The sequence below is a fragment of the Lissotriton helveticus genome, chromosome 3_1 (assembly GCF_964261635.1).
Source record: "Lissotriton helveticus chromosome 3_1, aLisHel1.1, whole genome shotgun sequence".
Lineage (NCBI taxonomy): Eukaryota > Metazoa > Chordata > Amphibia > Caudata > Salamandridae > Lissotriton > Lissotriton helveticus.
The window spans coordinates 1,106,221,699-1,106,235,784 of NC_136061.1; the positions used below are offsets into that span (position 1 = coordinate 1,106,221,699).

At 51.4% G+C, this 14,086-nt stretch overlaps 1 protein-coding gene across 1 annotated transcript in view; it reads left to right on the plus strand.

Annotated features, from left to right (window-relative positions):
• The window catches only part of CCDC148 (coiled-coil domain containing 148), a 1,212,845-nt gene that overhangs the window by 370,734 nt on the left and 828,025 nt on the right, over positions 1–14,086 (plus strand). The window contains exon 4 of the mRNA XM_078681707.1: positions 13,679–13,782. Coding sequence (XP_078537833.1) covers positions 13,679–13,782 — 104 coding nt within the window. The remainder of the gene's footprint in view (positions 1–13,678; positions 13,783–14,086) is intronic.

Genomic DNA, 14,086 nt, shown 5'->3' on the forward strand with positions numbered 1-14,086 from the left:
ACACCCTGCCCCACCACCTCTTGTACGTAAACAAGCCAAGCCTAGAACTCAGTTAGACCGCACCGGGAGGGTGGGAGAGTCCTATAAGGAAGGTGAGGGAGTAGGACTAGGAGTAATGTCATTATAAGAAAGTAATGGATGCATTACCTCCCATCCCTCTCTCGCCTTCCTTCTTAACACATGAGGAATAGCAAGCAAAAACAGAGACGGAGAACTGAGTGAAGAAGAACCCCATTTTATTAACGTGAACAAATCACCATACAAAACACCCTATTCCTTCATAGAGGACAAGACTCCTCTGTGGCCAGGACATTATCCAAATGTTTCAGACCAGCAATCCGATAATGGCGGACAAAAGTGGAAGGGGAAGACCAAGTCTTCCCTACAGATTTCCACTACAGAGGTACCCTCCAAAACAGCCAGAGTAGTCACCATACCCCTTTTAGAATGCCCCCTGAATGAGGATCAACCCCTTTCACCTCGTAAGCCAAAAGGAACATAAACCGAATCCAATTACTCAAAGTAGCCGTGGATGGTTTCTGACCCTTCTTAGCTGGACCACAGTTTGCAAACAAAGCGTCCCCCTTCCGGAAAGATTCCACCACATGCAAATGCCACAACAAAGGCCACCGCACATCCAAACTGTGGAAACGACAGCCCTCAGCTGAGGAAGGATCAGGACAAAACTCAGCCAAAATCACCTCCTGACTGAGATGAAAAGCAGAATTAACATTAGGGATAAAGGACGCACCCGGTACCAGCATCACCCAGTTCGAAAAGATCTTGCGGAATGAATACTTACAGTACAAGGCCCCCAACTCACCCAACCTTCTAGTCAAAGTGATGGCGACCAAGAAACAAGCCTTGAAAGTCAAAAGCTGCAACTCCAGCCCCTTGAGGGGCTCAAAAGGAGGACCTGAAAGAACATCCAAGACCAACTGCAAATTCCAACAGGGAAAGGAACGAACAGCTGGAGGAAAAAGGTTTATAAGACCCTGAAAAAATAGAGGCATCAGTAACCGTCATCCTGCAAATTGTGCCAGGAGCCCCTATATGCCTGAATGGATGCCCACTGCACCCACAGTGAAGCAACTGACAACCCCAACTAGGGCCCCATCCTGCAGGAACTGCATAGCCAAAAAGAGGTCAGCCACAGTAGGATCAACCTCCTTAGGAGCACACCAGGCTGAAAAAGCTCTCCAATGCCTAGTATAAGGGAGAAGCGTAGAGGATCTACGAGAAGCCTGTAACCTCACAGCCAAATGTTCAGGGACCTCCAAACCAGCTAAGCCGTGCCGTTCAACCGCCATGCCATCAAGTGCAACTTCCTTAACATGCCTAGGAGAAGAGCTGTAAAAATCAACAGAGACGGGACCACAGGAAGGATCCACTCCAGGTTGCAACTCAACAGGCCTAGGAGAGGAAACCAATTTGCACAAGGCACCCTGGTAACAATCAATACCACCTGCGTCCGTTCCCTCCTCACCCAAACCAGAAAGGCCCAGACCAGCTGAAACGGAGGTAAAGCATAAAGACAGCCATGAGGCCAAGGACAGGTCAAGCACAGACTTCCCATGTCAGGGGACACCGACCCAGAGAACAAAACGAATCCACTTTGACATTCCAATGGACCACAAACAAGTCCACCACCGGGAGGCCCCAATGAACCACCAACTCCATTAACAAACTGGGAAGAAGGGAGAAATCCTTGGATGATGGACTGTCCCTGCTCAACAGATCGATACAAACATTCTCTACCCCCCGAATGTATAGAGCAGTCTGGAGCCCACAGGAAAATGTCTCTGGCCACCAAGTTCAAGGATCTGGACCTGGCCCCCCGCCTGTTTGTTGACATGGGACTTTGCCACCAGATTGTCCGGCTGAACCACCACCATCTGACCCCGCAGAGAATCCTGAAAATGGAGCAGAGCGAGCCAAATTGGTCGTAACTCCCTCCACCTTGACGACATCCAGGAGTACTGCAGAGACCAGCACCCCTGAACCTGCTCCGACCCTAGCCAAGCCCCCCAATCAGACGGGCTGGCATCTGAAGTCACTACCAATGGAGCAGGGGGCAACGACGAGATCCCGGACAGAAGATGATGCTGCCAAAGCTACCAGGAGAGGTCCTCCTGGACCCGGTCCGTCATCTGCAGTGGAGTCAATAGATTCTGGGCCCCTGGAGACCACCCCTCCAGAATCCAGTTGGCCTGGTGAAGAATGTGAAACTGGGTCAAGGGTACAAGAAACAACACATAAGCCAAATGTCCCTGCACCCTCAACCACTCTACCACCGGAGGAGCCTCCTGGGACATCAAGGCCAGAACCAGGGCCTGTAAGGAAACCAGAAGCCTTTCGGACAAAGTAACACAGTGCTCCAGAGTCTGAAAACAAGCCCCAATGAAGACCATGTCCTGAGAGGGGTCAAAGAAGATTTTTCCCAGTTCACAAAAAACCCATGTCCCTAAAGAACCTTCAAAACCCTTTCAACCTGAGCGAGCCACAGAGACTCCTCCACTGCATGAAGCAAAAGATCATCCAAATAGGGATGAATGAACACCCCTTCCACATGAAGGATAGCCAGGACCTTCGTAAAGAACCTTGGTGAGAACTTGAGGCATTAGGGGAGAACACAAAACAGAAATGAGCATCTCCTAACGCAAAGCTCAGGAATCGCTGCAAAGAGGCTGTGACAGGAACATGAAGATAAGCGTCCTCAAGATCCAAGGAGGTCAAAAAGTCTCACAGCCGGACCAGTGGAATAATTGCTTGAATGGTTAATATTTGGAAGTGTACAGCTCAAACCCAGGATTTGTCCCACTTTAGATCCAGTTCGGGCCAAAAACCTCCTGAGACCTTCTATACTAAGAAAATGGAGTACACCCCTGTGCTGACCTCCGACACCGACATCCTGTAAATGGCCCATTTGGCTAGCAAATTCCTGACCCCTTCCAACAGTGCCACCCTTCGCGGACTGGCGGTCGGAACAGGAGTCACCCGAACACCTGTTACAGGGGGAACCTGCCAAAAACCGATCTCATAACCATGTTCCGCAGTGTTCAAGACCCAGCGATCCGAAACATCCAGACGCCAGACCAAAAGGAAATGCCTGAATCTGCCTCCTACAGGTATAGATCCTTCCCCGACTGTGATTGTCAAGGGCCCTTCTTGGCAGATCCCTTAGGAGTAGGGGCAGCACGCTTGGGAGAAAATCGAGGCTGGAATCTTCTCCTCCGGAAAGACTGACGGGACTTACTTTTCAGGGATGACCTGGAGGACCTATTCCAAGCTTTACCAGAAGACGAAGTACCACCTTTATAAGGCAAGGAATGCTGCCACTCCTTGAAGGCCTTAGAATTCATGGCCGGTAACTGATCCCCAAAGAGAGCCTGACCCTCAAAGGAAAATTTCAGCAATGCTTCTTTCTCCCCAGGATCCGCTTTCCACTGCCTGAGCCATAAGAAACGCCGGGCGGCCACCAAGGCCCCAGTGGACATAGCCAAAGCACGAACAATATCAGGAGCTTAGTCTGCCAGCAGCTTAGCCTGCTGTTCCATGGCAGCCAGGAACTCAGAACACTCCAAACCCTCCTGCACCGCCATGGCCAACATGTCAAAACCCTGCACCAAGTATTGAGCAGCAGAATAAGCAGAAAATAGGCTTGCCCTCAAAGCCATGTTCTCAGCCACAAAGGCCTGAGTCCCCTTTCTTGTCCGTGGCATCAGTCAGAGTACAATCCTCCAGCTGAATGGCAGTCTTACCGATCAGAGTAGCCAGAATTGTGTCCAACCGCACAGTGTGGGGCAAGGGGTCATCCTCCTCCAATAAGTATAGCTTCTGGAATAAGCGAGGGACCTGAACCTTGTCCACCTCTCTTCCCTCATCACCATCTCTCGAACTGGGCCGTGAAAAGGCATGCCCAACCGGGAGGGCTTTAAATACTGTGGAAAAAGGGTCCCTCCACCCTCACTATGCTGTAAAGGAGGAAACCCTAAGTTGTCCCGTACATGAGCTAAAACATCCCACATCTCTTCTCTGGAAACATATTTTCCGCCAGAGGAGGTAGAAGGCCCCTCTGCATCCAAAGGGGACAACTCAACTCTGGGATACACTGTCCAAGGCCGGGAAAGACCAACAGGTAAAGGATGAGCCTGAAGGGCTTTGGAAACGGCTGCCTCAATCATGCCCTGAACCACCTCCCTGAACATGAGAGCCACATCACCCCCATCATAGCCTTGCACCCGAGGCCTCTTCAGGGACACTGGAGACCCATCCGATGAGGAGAAGGAGGACACCACGTTGTTGCTCGTAAACATCCTCTTGTGACACATGGCAGCAGAATAATCCCCACCAACACAGCAGCCCAGAAAGAGCTGTAGGGAAACCCAGCATTAAACCAATGAGGCCAAGCCACAAATCCCCCATCCAATCAGTAAAAAAAAAAGAAAATTGGGCGAAATACATAAAAAAAAAGAGAACCAACCCGTCCTACCAGATCTCCAGGATGCTCCTGTTCCAGTCAATCCGGCTGCACCGTGATGGTGACCTGGAAACGCAGCCCAATCTGCACAAGGAACGCCGGACTCCGTTACGGCGTCCACACGCCAGCGCCCCGCCCCTCCAGAACGAGGCGACTCATGAAGCAACAGCACCACTGGAGGATCGCCGCTTGCAGGTCCGCAGAGGCTGATATCAAAGACCCAAAGACTCCCCGGCACCGCCACAGAGAGGAATTCCAAAGGTAAGTCTCATCTAGGGGGACAATAAAGAACAAGAGGTGGTGGGTGCGGGGCAGGAGTGTTTTTTGTAGGCTGGGGCTGGGTGTGAGGGGGAGGCAGAGGGCATCACATGTTAAGAAGGAAGACAATGGAGGGATGGGGATAATGCCCCTTCAAAATAGATATTCTTTATCAATTTCTAAGCCCATTTTAGGTTTAACTTTGTTTTTATTGACATTCTGCGGTAAGAGACTAGCATACATTTCCAGAAAATCATACAAAGCCTCAATTTTACAGCCCCTTAGTGGGCATAATGACCCATAAGTTTGCACTGAGTCTGTGTGCCATGCCACCTGGCTCCCCTTGATAGCTCTGAGGTAGTCCATAGAGTCTCTGCGTAGCCTGGAATTATGTAAATTCGTATTTATACAGCAATGTATAAAAAAAGAAGAAAAGGAAGAAGAACACTCAAGAAAAAGAAAACAGTCCCCTCCCCCTGCCCCACCCTTCCCCCGAACTGGTGTGCTTGAGACCTAGCTCACTTAGAACACTGTATCTGGCAGGAGAATGGGTGTAAATCATGATGCCAAAGTTGGTGTATCTGGGCCCGTGAGTCAGAGGAGGCTAAGGTATCTTGGACATGTAATCTCGTTCATTTCAGGGGAAAGCAGAGAGACTATTGGTTGCCATAGGTCGTTAAATTTCACCCTGGTATTAGTGAGAGAGGCCTGTATCCTTTCCATTCCTAAAGTATGCCATAATTTTTGTAGCCACCCTATATGTGTCAGCCGTGTCTGCGTCCCCCAGTGAGATAAGATGATTTGGAGTGCTGCTCCCAAAACCAACCCCATTTGCTTCCCTCATCTAGATCATAGTGGGTATGTCAGAGGGACTGTCAGACCAACCACTAGATAGGCTGGGAACCGTGGGATTTGCGTCTCGAATTGTTGGTCTATCTCGTCGAGGATCATCGTCCAATAGTCAGATAGTTCCTTGCACTCCCACAACAGGTGAACCAGCGTGCCGTCCTCCCCACATCCCCTCCAGCAAATCGGGCTACGGTCTGGGTTCCCCTATTGAGGCAAACCAAAGTCAGGTACCAGTACGCGGCTATCTTGACTGCAGTCTCCCTACTGGCAGTGTTGCACGCGATTGGCTCGGTAGTAGGTGTCATTCCATTCTTATACGGAAAGATCCCTTCCCAAGTCCTTCACCCATCTTTTCTGACTAGCGGTGCTAGACGCGGGAGCTGGGGGGCGCAACATGTCATACAATTCAGAGATCATCTTTTTGTCGTATTCTTGGCTAGGAGCCAACGTTCGTACTTTGTCAGCTTCCTGCTCACCTTTGGCCGCACCTCCGCGTGCAGGAGCCAGTGACGAAGCTGCAGGTAATGAAACCTCTCTGTTTCCCGAAGGCCGTAGTCCGACCATAAATACGAGAAGGAAATGATCTTGTCTATGTCAAAGAATTGTCCTGCCGCTCTGCACCCCGTCTCCCGCCAACCCGCAAACGCCCTTCTGTCCATTCCCGGAGAAAAGTCTTTGTTGTCCAGTAGAGGAGTCATAGGAGAGGGAAAAGATGTCAATCCCCGCTTAACGGCCACCCCATCCCAGACCCTGAGAATTGTGTGTGTAATGGGTGAGCCCTTTAGATTTGGAGGCCTATCTGCTTCCTTGAGGAAAGGGACTTTCAAAGAGAAAGTTTGGCCAACGCCCTATCCTGGAACAACCACCTCTTCTCGGATTCTGATCGGCTTCATTCTACGAGATATCGTGACTGTGTTGCTCGGAAATAGTCCAGAATGTTTGGTATCGCCAACCCACCTTCATTGGGTCATAGATAGCCCAACTCTTTCCGCATCCTGGGCCTTGCCCCTGCCCAAACGAACTGTTGTATTGCTTGTTGCAATTTCTGAAGAGTACTTGGTGAGGGCCCAATTGGTATTGTCTGAAAGAGATATAGGGCCAGATGTAGGTAATCTCAATTTACCTATTCTTAAATACCGAATTTGACCGATTCGGTATTTAAGAATAGGTAAATGGGATGTAGATAATTTTTCGGTAAAAATTACCGAATCGGTAAGATTCGGTAATTAAAAATCGGTATTTACCGATTCGATAATTCCCATTCATTCCTATGGTCCTGGAGGCCCATAGGAATGAATGGGAAGCCATTCAGTGTTACCGATTCGGTAAATACCGAATCGGTAATAGGGAGTACATTTTCAAGGGTGGCAGGGTGTCACATTGACTCCCTGTTGCACCCCTGAATAGTGCTTGGGTGCACATGTGGCACACATACATGCCCTAAGGGCATGTATGTCTGCCACATCGCACTGTTGGAAAAGCAAAATAATTGCTTTTTCTAAGGTTTTCGATATTTACCACCAACTTGTAGTTGGTGGTAAATTACGAATCCTTAAATGTAAAAAGCACTCACTTGAGTGCTCCCTACATTTCGTATTCAGTAATTTACCGAATCGGTATTTTAAGAATTCAGTAATTTACCGATTCCTTAAATTACCAATTCGGTAAATTACTGAATCCGAAATGTGGCCCCTACATCTTAAATGCCCAATACCGGTCGGTAACGGCCGAAATTCGGTAATTTCGGCTGTTACCGACCGGTATTGGGCCACCTACATCTGGCCCATAGTGCTTTGGGAAGGATGGACATTTTAATTGCCGCTACCCGCCCCAGGAGTGATAGCTGATGGTGTTTCCAGTGTTGTAGTTTCTTGAGGATCTGAGTTGTTCATTTGGAATAGTTGAGCTTGACCGTCTGTGGCACAGATGGTGCCAATTCAACTCCCAAGTATGGGATAGATGACATTGTCTGTATCCCTGCATAGGGGGCTCTACCCACAGCCAGAATGTTCCCTTTCTGGTTCAACCAAAGAATCATAGACTTCTCGACTTTGACCTGGAAACCCGAGACCTGACCAAAGGCCTCCAGTTCCCGCAAGAATGCCGGTACAGAGTGTGCTGGCGTTTCGAGGGAAGCGATGATGTCATCTGCATAGAGACTGATTGCGTGTCTCTCCCCGCTGAATGGAAAGCCCAGTAAGTCGGCTGGTCTCGTACCTTCTGAGCGAGCGGCTCAACATAGAGGGCAAAGAAGAGAGGCGTCAGTGGACACCCCTGGCTGGTTCCTCTCTGAATCTCAAAGGGGCTAGATGATATCCCATTCACCCTGATAGTCGCCATGGGCTTGCTGTTGCAGCTCGATACCTAGGCCCTGAACATGTCCCCCAGGTCAAAGTGAATCATGGTCTTGTCTAAGAAAGACCAATCTACTCGGTCAAACGCCTTCTCGGCATCGACCATCCATGTCGGTACGATGGGCTTTGTTCACTAAATGTAGAATGTGTTTGGTATTGTCACTACTCTGTCTATTGTGAATAAAGCCGGACTGATTAGGTTCGATGATGCCCGGCATGAGGGGGCCCAATCTAGCCGCCAACATCCCTGTGAACAGTTTCAGATCTACATTGAGTAGTGACACCGGGCGATAGGAGCCGCATATGGATTTGTCTTTCCTGGGGTTTGGGCAGTACTACTATGGACACTTCTAGCATCTCCGAAGTGATCGCTCCCAGGCCAGTTAAGGAATTAAAGAGCCTTGTCAATAGTGGAGCCAGCACGTGGCAGAAGGATTTATAGAATCCGACAGAAAAGCTGTCGGGTCCCGGTGATTTCAATAGCTTGAGGCGAGTTTGCCCCTATCACTTCCTCCACCCGTATGGATGACTCCAACATTTCGGTGCTCCCCTGCTCTAGAGCTGTTATGCGTACGTCCTGGAGGTAGGTGTCGATGCGGGAGTTTGGAGTGGGGGAGGGTGTCCTTGCAATAAAGCTCAGCATAGACTGTTTGAAAGACCTTCGCTATCTCCTCATCACCTTCCACTGTCTCCCCTGAGCTCAATCTGAGGGATTGAACCTTCACCTGCAGGGTGCAGGCTCTCAGTTTTCTCACCAGCCTGCGCCCCATCTTATCTCCTCCTATGTAGTAGGAGTGCTTGAGTCTGAGCGCTGCATATTCAGCCCTGATCAAGTCGAGTCCCGCTAATTGGGCCAAAGCCCTACTGTGTACCCTCTCCAATTCGATTACTTGTGCTGTGATCTGTTCTCTCGGTGCTGCAGTCCCTGTTTTCAGCCGCAGAGATTGTGATCAACTTCCCCCTCACCACTGCCTTAAGGGCCCCCTATAGTGTAGCCAGGGAGACGTTGGAAGAATCGCTCAGGTCTAAGCAGTCTGTGACACATTTGAGGATCTGTTCCTGTGTCACCGCTTTATGCAACATGCCCTTTCGAATCTCCAAACCCTGAATTTCCTATGTGGTTGGGGTACCCACAATGTCACCGTCAACGCATCATGGTCTGAGACTGCCACCAGTGTGATGTCGACGTCCCTCACCGGGGTGCCGAATTCCTGCATGCCCAACAAATGGTCAAGCCTAGAGTATGTGCCGTGAGCGTGTGAATAGAAAGATATTTGAATGGTGTGAGGATGAGCTGCCCGCCACAGATCTATCAGTCCTCTTTTCTGAAGCCATTCCCGCCCCTCCCGTCATATCCATTGCTAAATGTAAGTCCCCCCCCAACAATTATCCACCGCTCTTGCGCACTCAGACCGCAGAGAGGGCTGCTTTCAGGAACTTCTCTTGCCCTAAGTTGGGGGCATAAATGGACCCCACCACCGTTGGCAAACCCCCAACCAGAGTTTATAGGCTATAAAGCGCCCCTTAACTTCCGCCACCTTGTCCCCTACTTTCCCAGCAAAACGCCGAGCCACTAGGATTTCCACCCCTGCCTTTTTGTCTTGTGTTGAAGAAAAGAAATGTTGGGGGAATGCCCTGGACCACATCCGGTGCCAGTCCTTGGATAGGAGGTGAGTCTCCTGAAAAAGGCATACATCCGCTCCAGAGTGCTCTAAGTAGGACAAAATAGATTTCCGCTTGTTGGGGTTATTCAGGCCCTTCACATTTAGGGGCCCACTATGATTTCGGGTGGATTGCCCCCACCAGGCTGGCGGTAGCCACCGCCAGCCTGGCGGGGGCAAGCCGCCTGACATCCACACTCTTTTCCCCCCTGCCATATTAGTATGGCGGGGGGACCTCGGCGGACGGAAAGACCATCCGCCGCTTTTCCGCCCCGGTCACCTTGCGGCCGGGGCGGAAAAGGAATAATATGGTGGCGGTGTCTATCAGACACCGCCAGCCATATTATGATGGACATTTTTCAATGCCTTTCCGTGGCGGCAATGCCGCCACGGAAAGGCATGCGGTCTTCACTTTGGGGGCCCACTGCGGGCCCCCAAGGTGAGGGAGGGGTGGGGGGTGCACACGGGGGGTACCACATTTGCATATACAATGCGGTAGGCACCGCGCGGTGCCTGCCGCATTGTGTATGCAAATGCATACATGCATTTATGGCATTGTGGCGGGCGGTGCAGAGAGCACCGCCCGCCACAATGTTATAAATGCAGGATGCGGCCGCCACTGTGGCGGCCGCATCCTAATACCACCCACGGAACCCTTATGGTGGGCGGTCCCGAGTCCCGATAGGATGGCGGGCGGACTAAGTCCGCCGTCATCCTAATAACCCCCTTAGAGTGAGAATGTGTAGTGGAGGTTGTGTCATGGGATATGATTGCAAGTGGATGGCAATGGTGTCGGACTTTCCCACCCCCCTGTCAGACTTGCGCCCTCGGCCCCCTCGTCCCGGAGCTGCCCTGGCAGTCACTTATTCAGCTGGATTCCCTTTCGTAGCACACCAGTTCCCCCCACCCCCTTCCGCAGGTCTCGATCGCATGCTCCTGGAAAAAAGAAAGAACAAGGACATGACCCCTAGACTCCATGCTCCCAGCACCCTCCCCGGTTTTGCATAATACACTTGCTTGCAGCAGACCCTTCGGGACTCAGGAGCTATCTCGGGATGCCGTGTCTTTGAGGACCGTCTCCAGCACTGCTTGTCGCTCCCACTCCTTCCCACTCTCTGCCATCGCTCTCGTGCAGCTCTCCGGTCCGGACCTGACCGCTCTTCGAGGCTATGGGCTGGCAGACCTAATAAGGCCCCCTGTAGTGATTGTATCTGGTATAGCTTGCCGTCCCACTTGAAGATTAACCAGAATGGATGACCCCAGGAGTCACCCACTCCTTTGTCCCAAAGATGTGAGGTCACCTCTTTAAACTCCCGCCTCTTTTGTAGCGTAATGGCTGCTAAGTCCTGATAGGGGGCGAGAGAATGGCCCTGGTATGTAATTGGTTGCTTCGCCCTGGCCTCCCTAAGAATGCGTTCCTTGAGGGGATAGTCAAGCAAGAATACTAGGATGTCTGGCGGCGGCGCCGGGGCCCTTCTTCTTAACCCCACTCGGTGGGCCCTGTCTATGCGAATATCCAAGTCCAGCGTGGCTCCGAGGATATAGCGAAACAGTTCCTGTAGGTAATGGGCGATGTCCGACCCCTCTGAGTCCGATGGAACTCCCCTCACTCAAATGTTATTCCGCCGGGTGCGGGTTTTGAGATCCTCTGTGTGTGCCTGGAGGTCTATGTGTTGTTCCCTCAAGCGTAGCACCTCCTGTTGGAGTTGTGTTACCTCTTCCTCCCTGGCCTGGTCTTGGTCTTCAATGGCGGCCACCCTCTCTACGATCGCATCCATGTCTCGACGGATCTCTTTCATCTCCCCCGCATCTTCGCTCTTCAGTGTGTGGAAGTCATTGTGTAGGGTGTTGAACAATGTCTCCAGAAAGGACAGGGTGATCGGAGCCTCCACACTTTCCGACTCAAGGTGAAGCTGGTTTGCGTGCGCAGCCTGTTCATCTCGCTCCCTAGTTTATGGGGGTTTAGTTAGCATGTCCTTCAATGTTCTGTCTTTCTTCCCCCGCATCGATGACATGTTGGCAGTGTAGGTAATAGGCTGTATAATGGCTTTCCGTTCGCAAGCTCTGCTCCAGGTATTGTATGCCCCCTTGGCCCGCTGTGTTCTGCACTGAGGCGCTGTATTATTGGTTCCTTAGAGTTGGCATGATGCTCGGGATGGCCCCCTCCCCGGGGGGTTCTGCAAGGTGGCGCCCACTTTCAGGGCCAGAACTATGGGTATCCTGACACCTGGTATGGTTCGTGTGGGGTGAGAGCTGGTGTCCTCTCAGGGTTTGGCACGTGTGCTGGGCCCGGTGGCCGCAGCTAGGGCTGGATCGCTCCCTTTCCAATTGCCGCTTCCAAGCCAATCGCTGCACCAGGGAGGACGCGGACAATGGAGCACTGCTTCCCGGCCGTCCCTCTCTGCCCTAGACGTCCCTACTCATGGCTAAGAACAGCCACCAATGCCCAGACTGAGGATGCAGCGTAGTTCGTGATTTGCGGTGAACGGTGTGCATTTATTCCGGGCCAGACCTGTGTTGTCCGTAGCGTCCCTCCTTGTCTTTTGGCATGTGGGTCCCCACCCCCTCTGTATCGGGCCCCTTTTGCTCTGCAGTCAAAAGGAGAGTTTCTCAGGCCCTGTCTTCAGGGACGGCCGCTCGCGTCGTCCGGCGCCTGCTGACAATTGGGCTCTGCTGATGGAACCCCTGTGGAGCGGTGCTTGCTCGGACTCAAAGGCCCCTCCTTTGGACCTCGTGTGTTGCTGATCCCGGTGAGGCACTCAGGCCGCTCCAGCGCTCCCAAGATTTGCCCCTAGAGGGTCGCTGCTCCACATAGGGCCTGGGCAGGCCTCACAAGCCGCCAATGCCGCAACCTCAATCCCTGACCTTAAGATTCTTCCCAGTTTGCCGCTCTTGCCGATCTGCCTATGCACTCCTCTGTTCCAGCCTGCCCTCCTGCCTCCAGGCCCAGGAGCGGCAGCCGGTGCGTCTGGCCGATGCCCTTCCAGGCCGGTCAGGTCCTCCAGAGCTCCTGAATCCGCCTCCTACTCTGCTTGCTCAAGCCCCGTGTCGCCCGCCAGGCCGCTTGCCGATTGGGACTCTTCTCTTCTCGCAATGGGTGCCTCCTTTCTGCACAGCGTTGGGCCCCCTGCACCAGACAATTATCTGCCTTAGAGCCGCAATCTGATGCGGGTCCACTTCTCTTGGCTCTGCCTCCGCCACCTCACACCAGGACTCCACGCGGCCCACTAGGCCTCGCCCACCCTCTCCCAGCCAGGCGCTCGTCCATCTCTCGTTAGCACTGGGCTCTGCACGGGGCCCACACGGCTAGTCCCTCACCTTAGCTAACTGTTCCGGTCAGGTGCTTTACTGCACTCTGGAGGCCTGTGGTTCTTCTGGACCCGTCTGCTAAGCGCCGCTCTCAGCCGCCTCTCGTCTAGTTGGTGTAGGCCGCCATTTTCTCCTTTCGCGCCGCTTCCGCGCCAAGCGCGGAGTTGTCCGCTCTCCAGCCTCCGGCCCCACTTTCATCTTATTCAAGAGCACTCCCGGGCCGGAGGTGTGTCCCCTCTTATTCCTGAGCCTTTAGGGGCTGCACTTCGCAGGGATGTGTCGGATTTGGGCGCTTTGGAGCGGGGAGAGGATTTGAAACACGTTTTACCCACTCGCCATCTTGGCTACGCCCCTCTAAACCCATTTTAAGAGTCAGTAAAAAGTTGTTGGTGCATCCATCTTGGTGCCTGCCTCTCTGGCTTCCCTCCCACTATAGCCCAATATCATTACAAGTTATTAACTGCTTGCCTAGTATGTGCTATGATCAGTAAGTTATTGTGTTTCTCTGAAAACCTATTCTTTTGTTGATCTGGTGTGTGAGAACACTCGACCTTAATCACTTTGACATCTCATGTTCACTTTCTGTCTTCTGTGGTGAGACCCAACTGATCTGAAGAGCCCAATAAACAAGAAATAAAACCACGGCTTAGTTAAAACTTTCAGTCTATAGACACACGTTCAAAAATTTGAAAAAGAGTGAACTACAGCTACAGGGCACTAATGTTTTCTAATTAAGCTGACTTTTGAAATATGATTTTTTTTTTCAGGTGAAGAAAACAGAACACGCAGCAAAGATTACCAAAGAACTAATGCTGATAAAACAACATCGACAAGTATGGTGGAAAGAACACCAGAGATTGATAGAAGCTCGGTAAAAAAACATAATTACTAGGCACTTCCTGTTGTTTCAAGCATTATGTTGTGTTTCGTGCATAAATCAAACACTTTATTTAAATTTGCAACACGTCGCGGATACTATTTTGGGACTGACTGCAGCTTTCCAGCTTCCCTGGCAGACTGCCTTATTGCAGTAGAAATACCTTTCTTGACGGTTAGAACATCTTATTATTAGTGTACTCACAGGATTCTGGCGATAGCTCCGTGAGTAATTGCTCAACCTTTTGACCGCTTTGCAAACTGTAGGTCACACCTTCTAATAAAAGCATTTCATCACA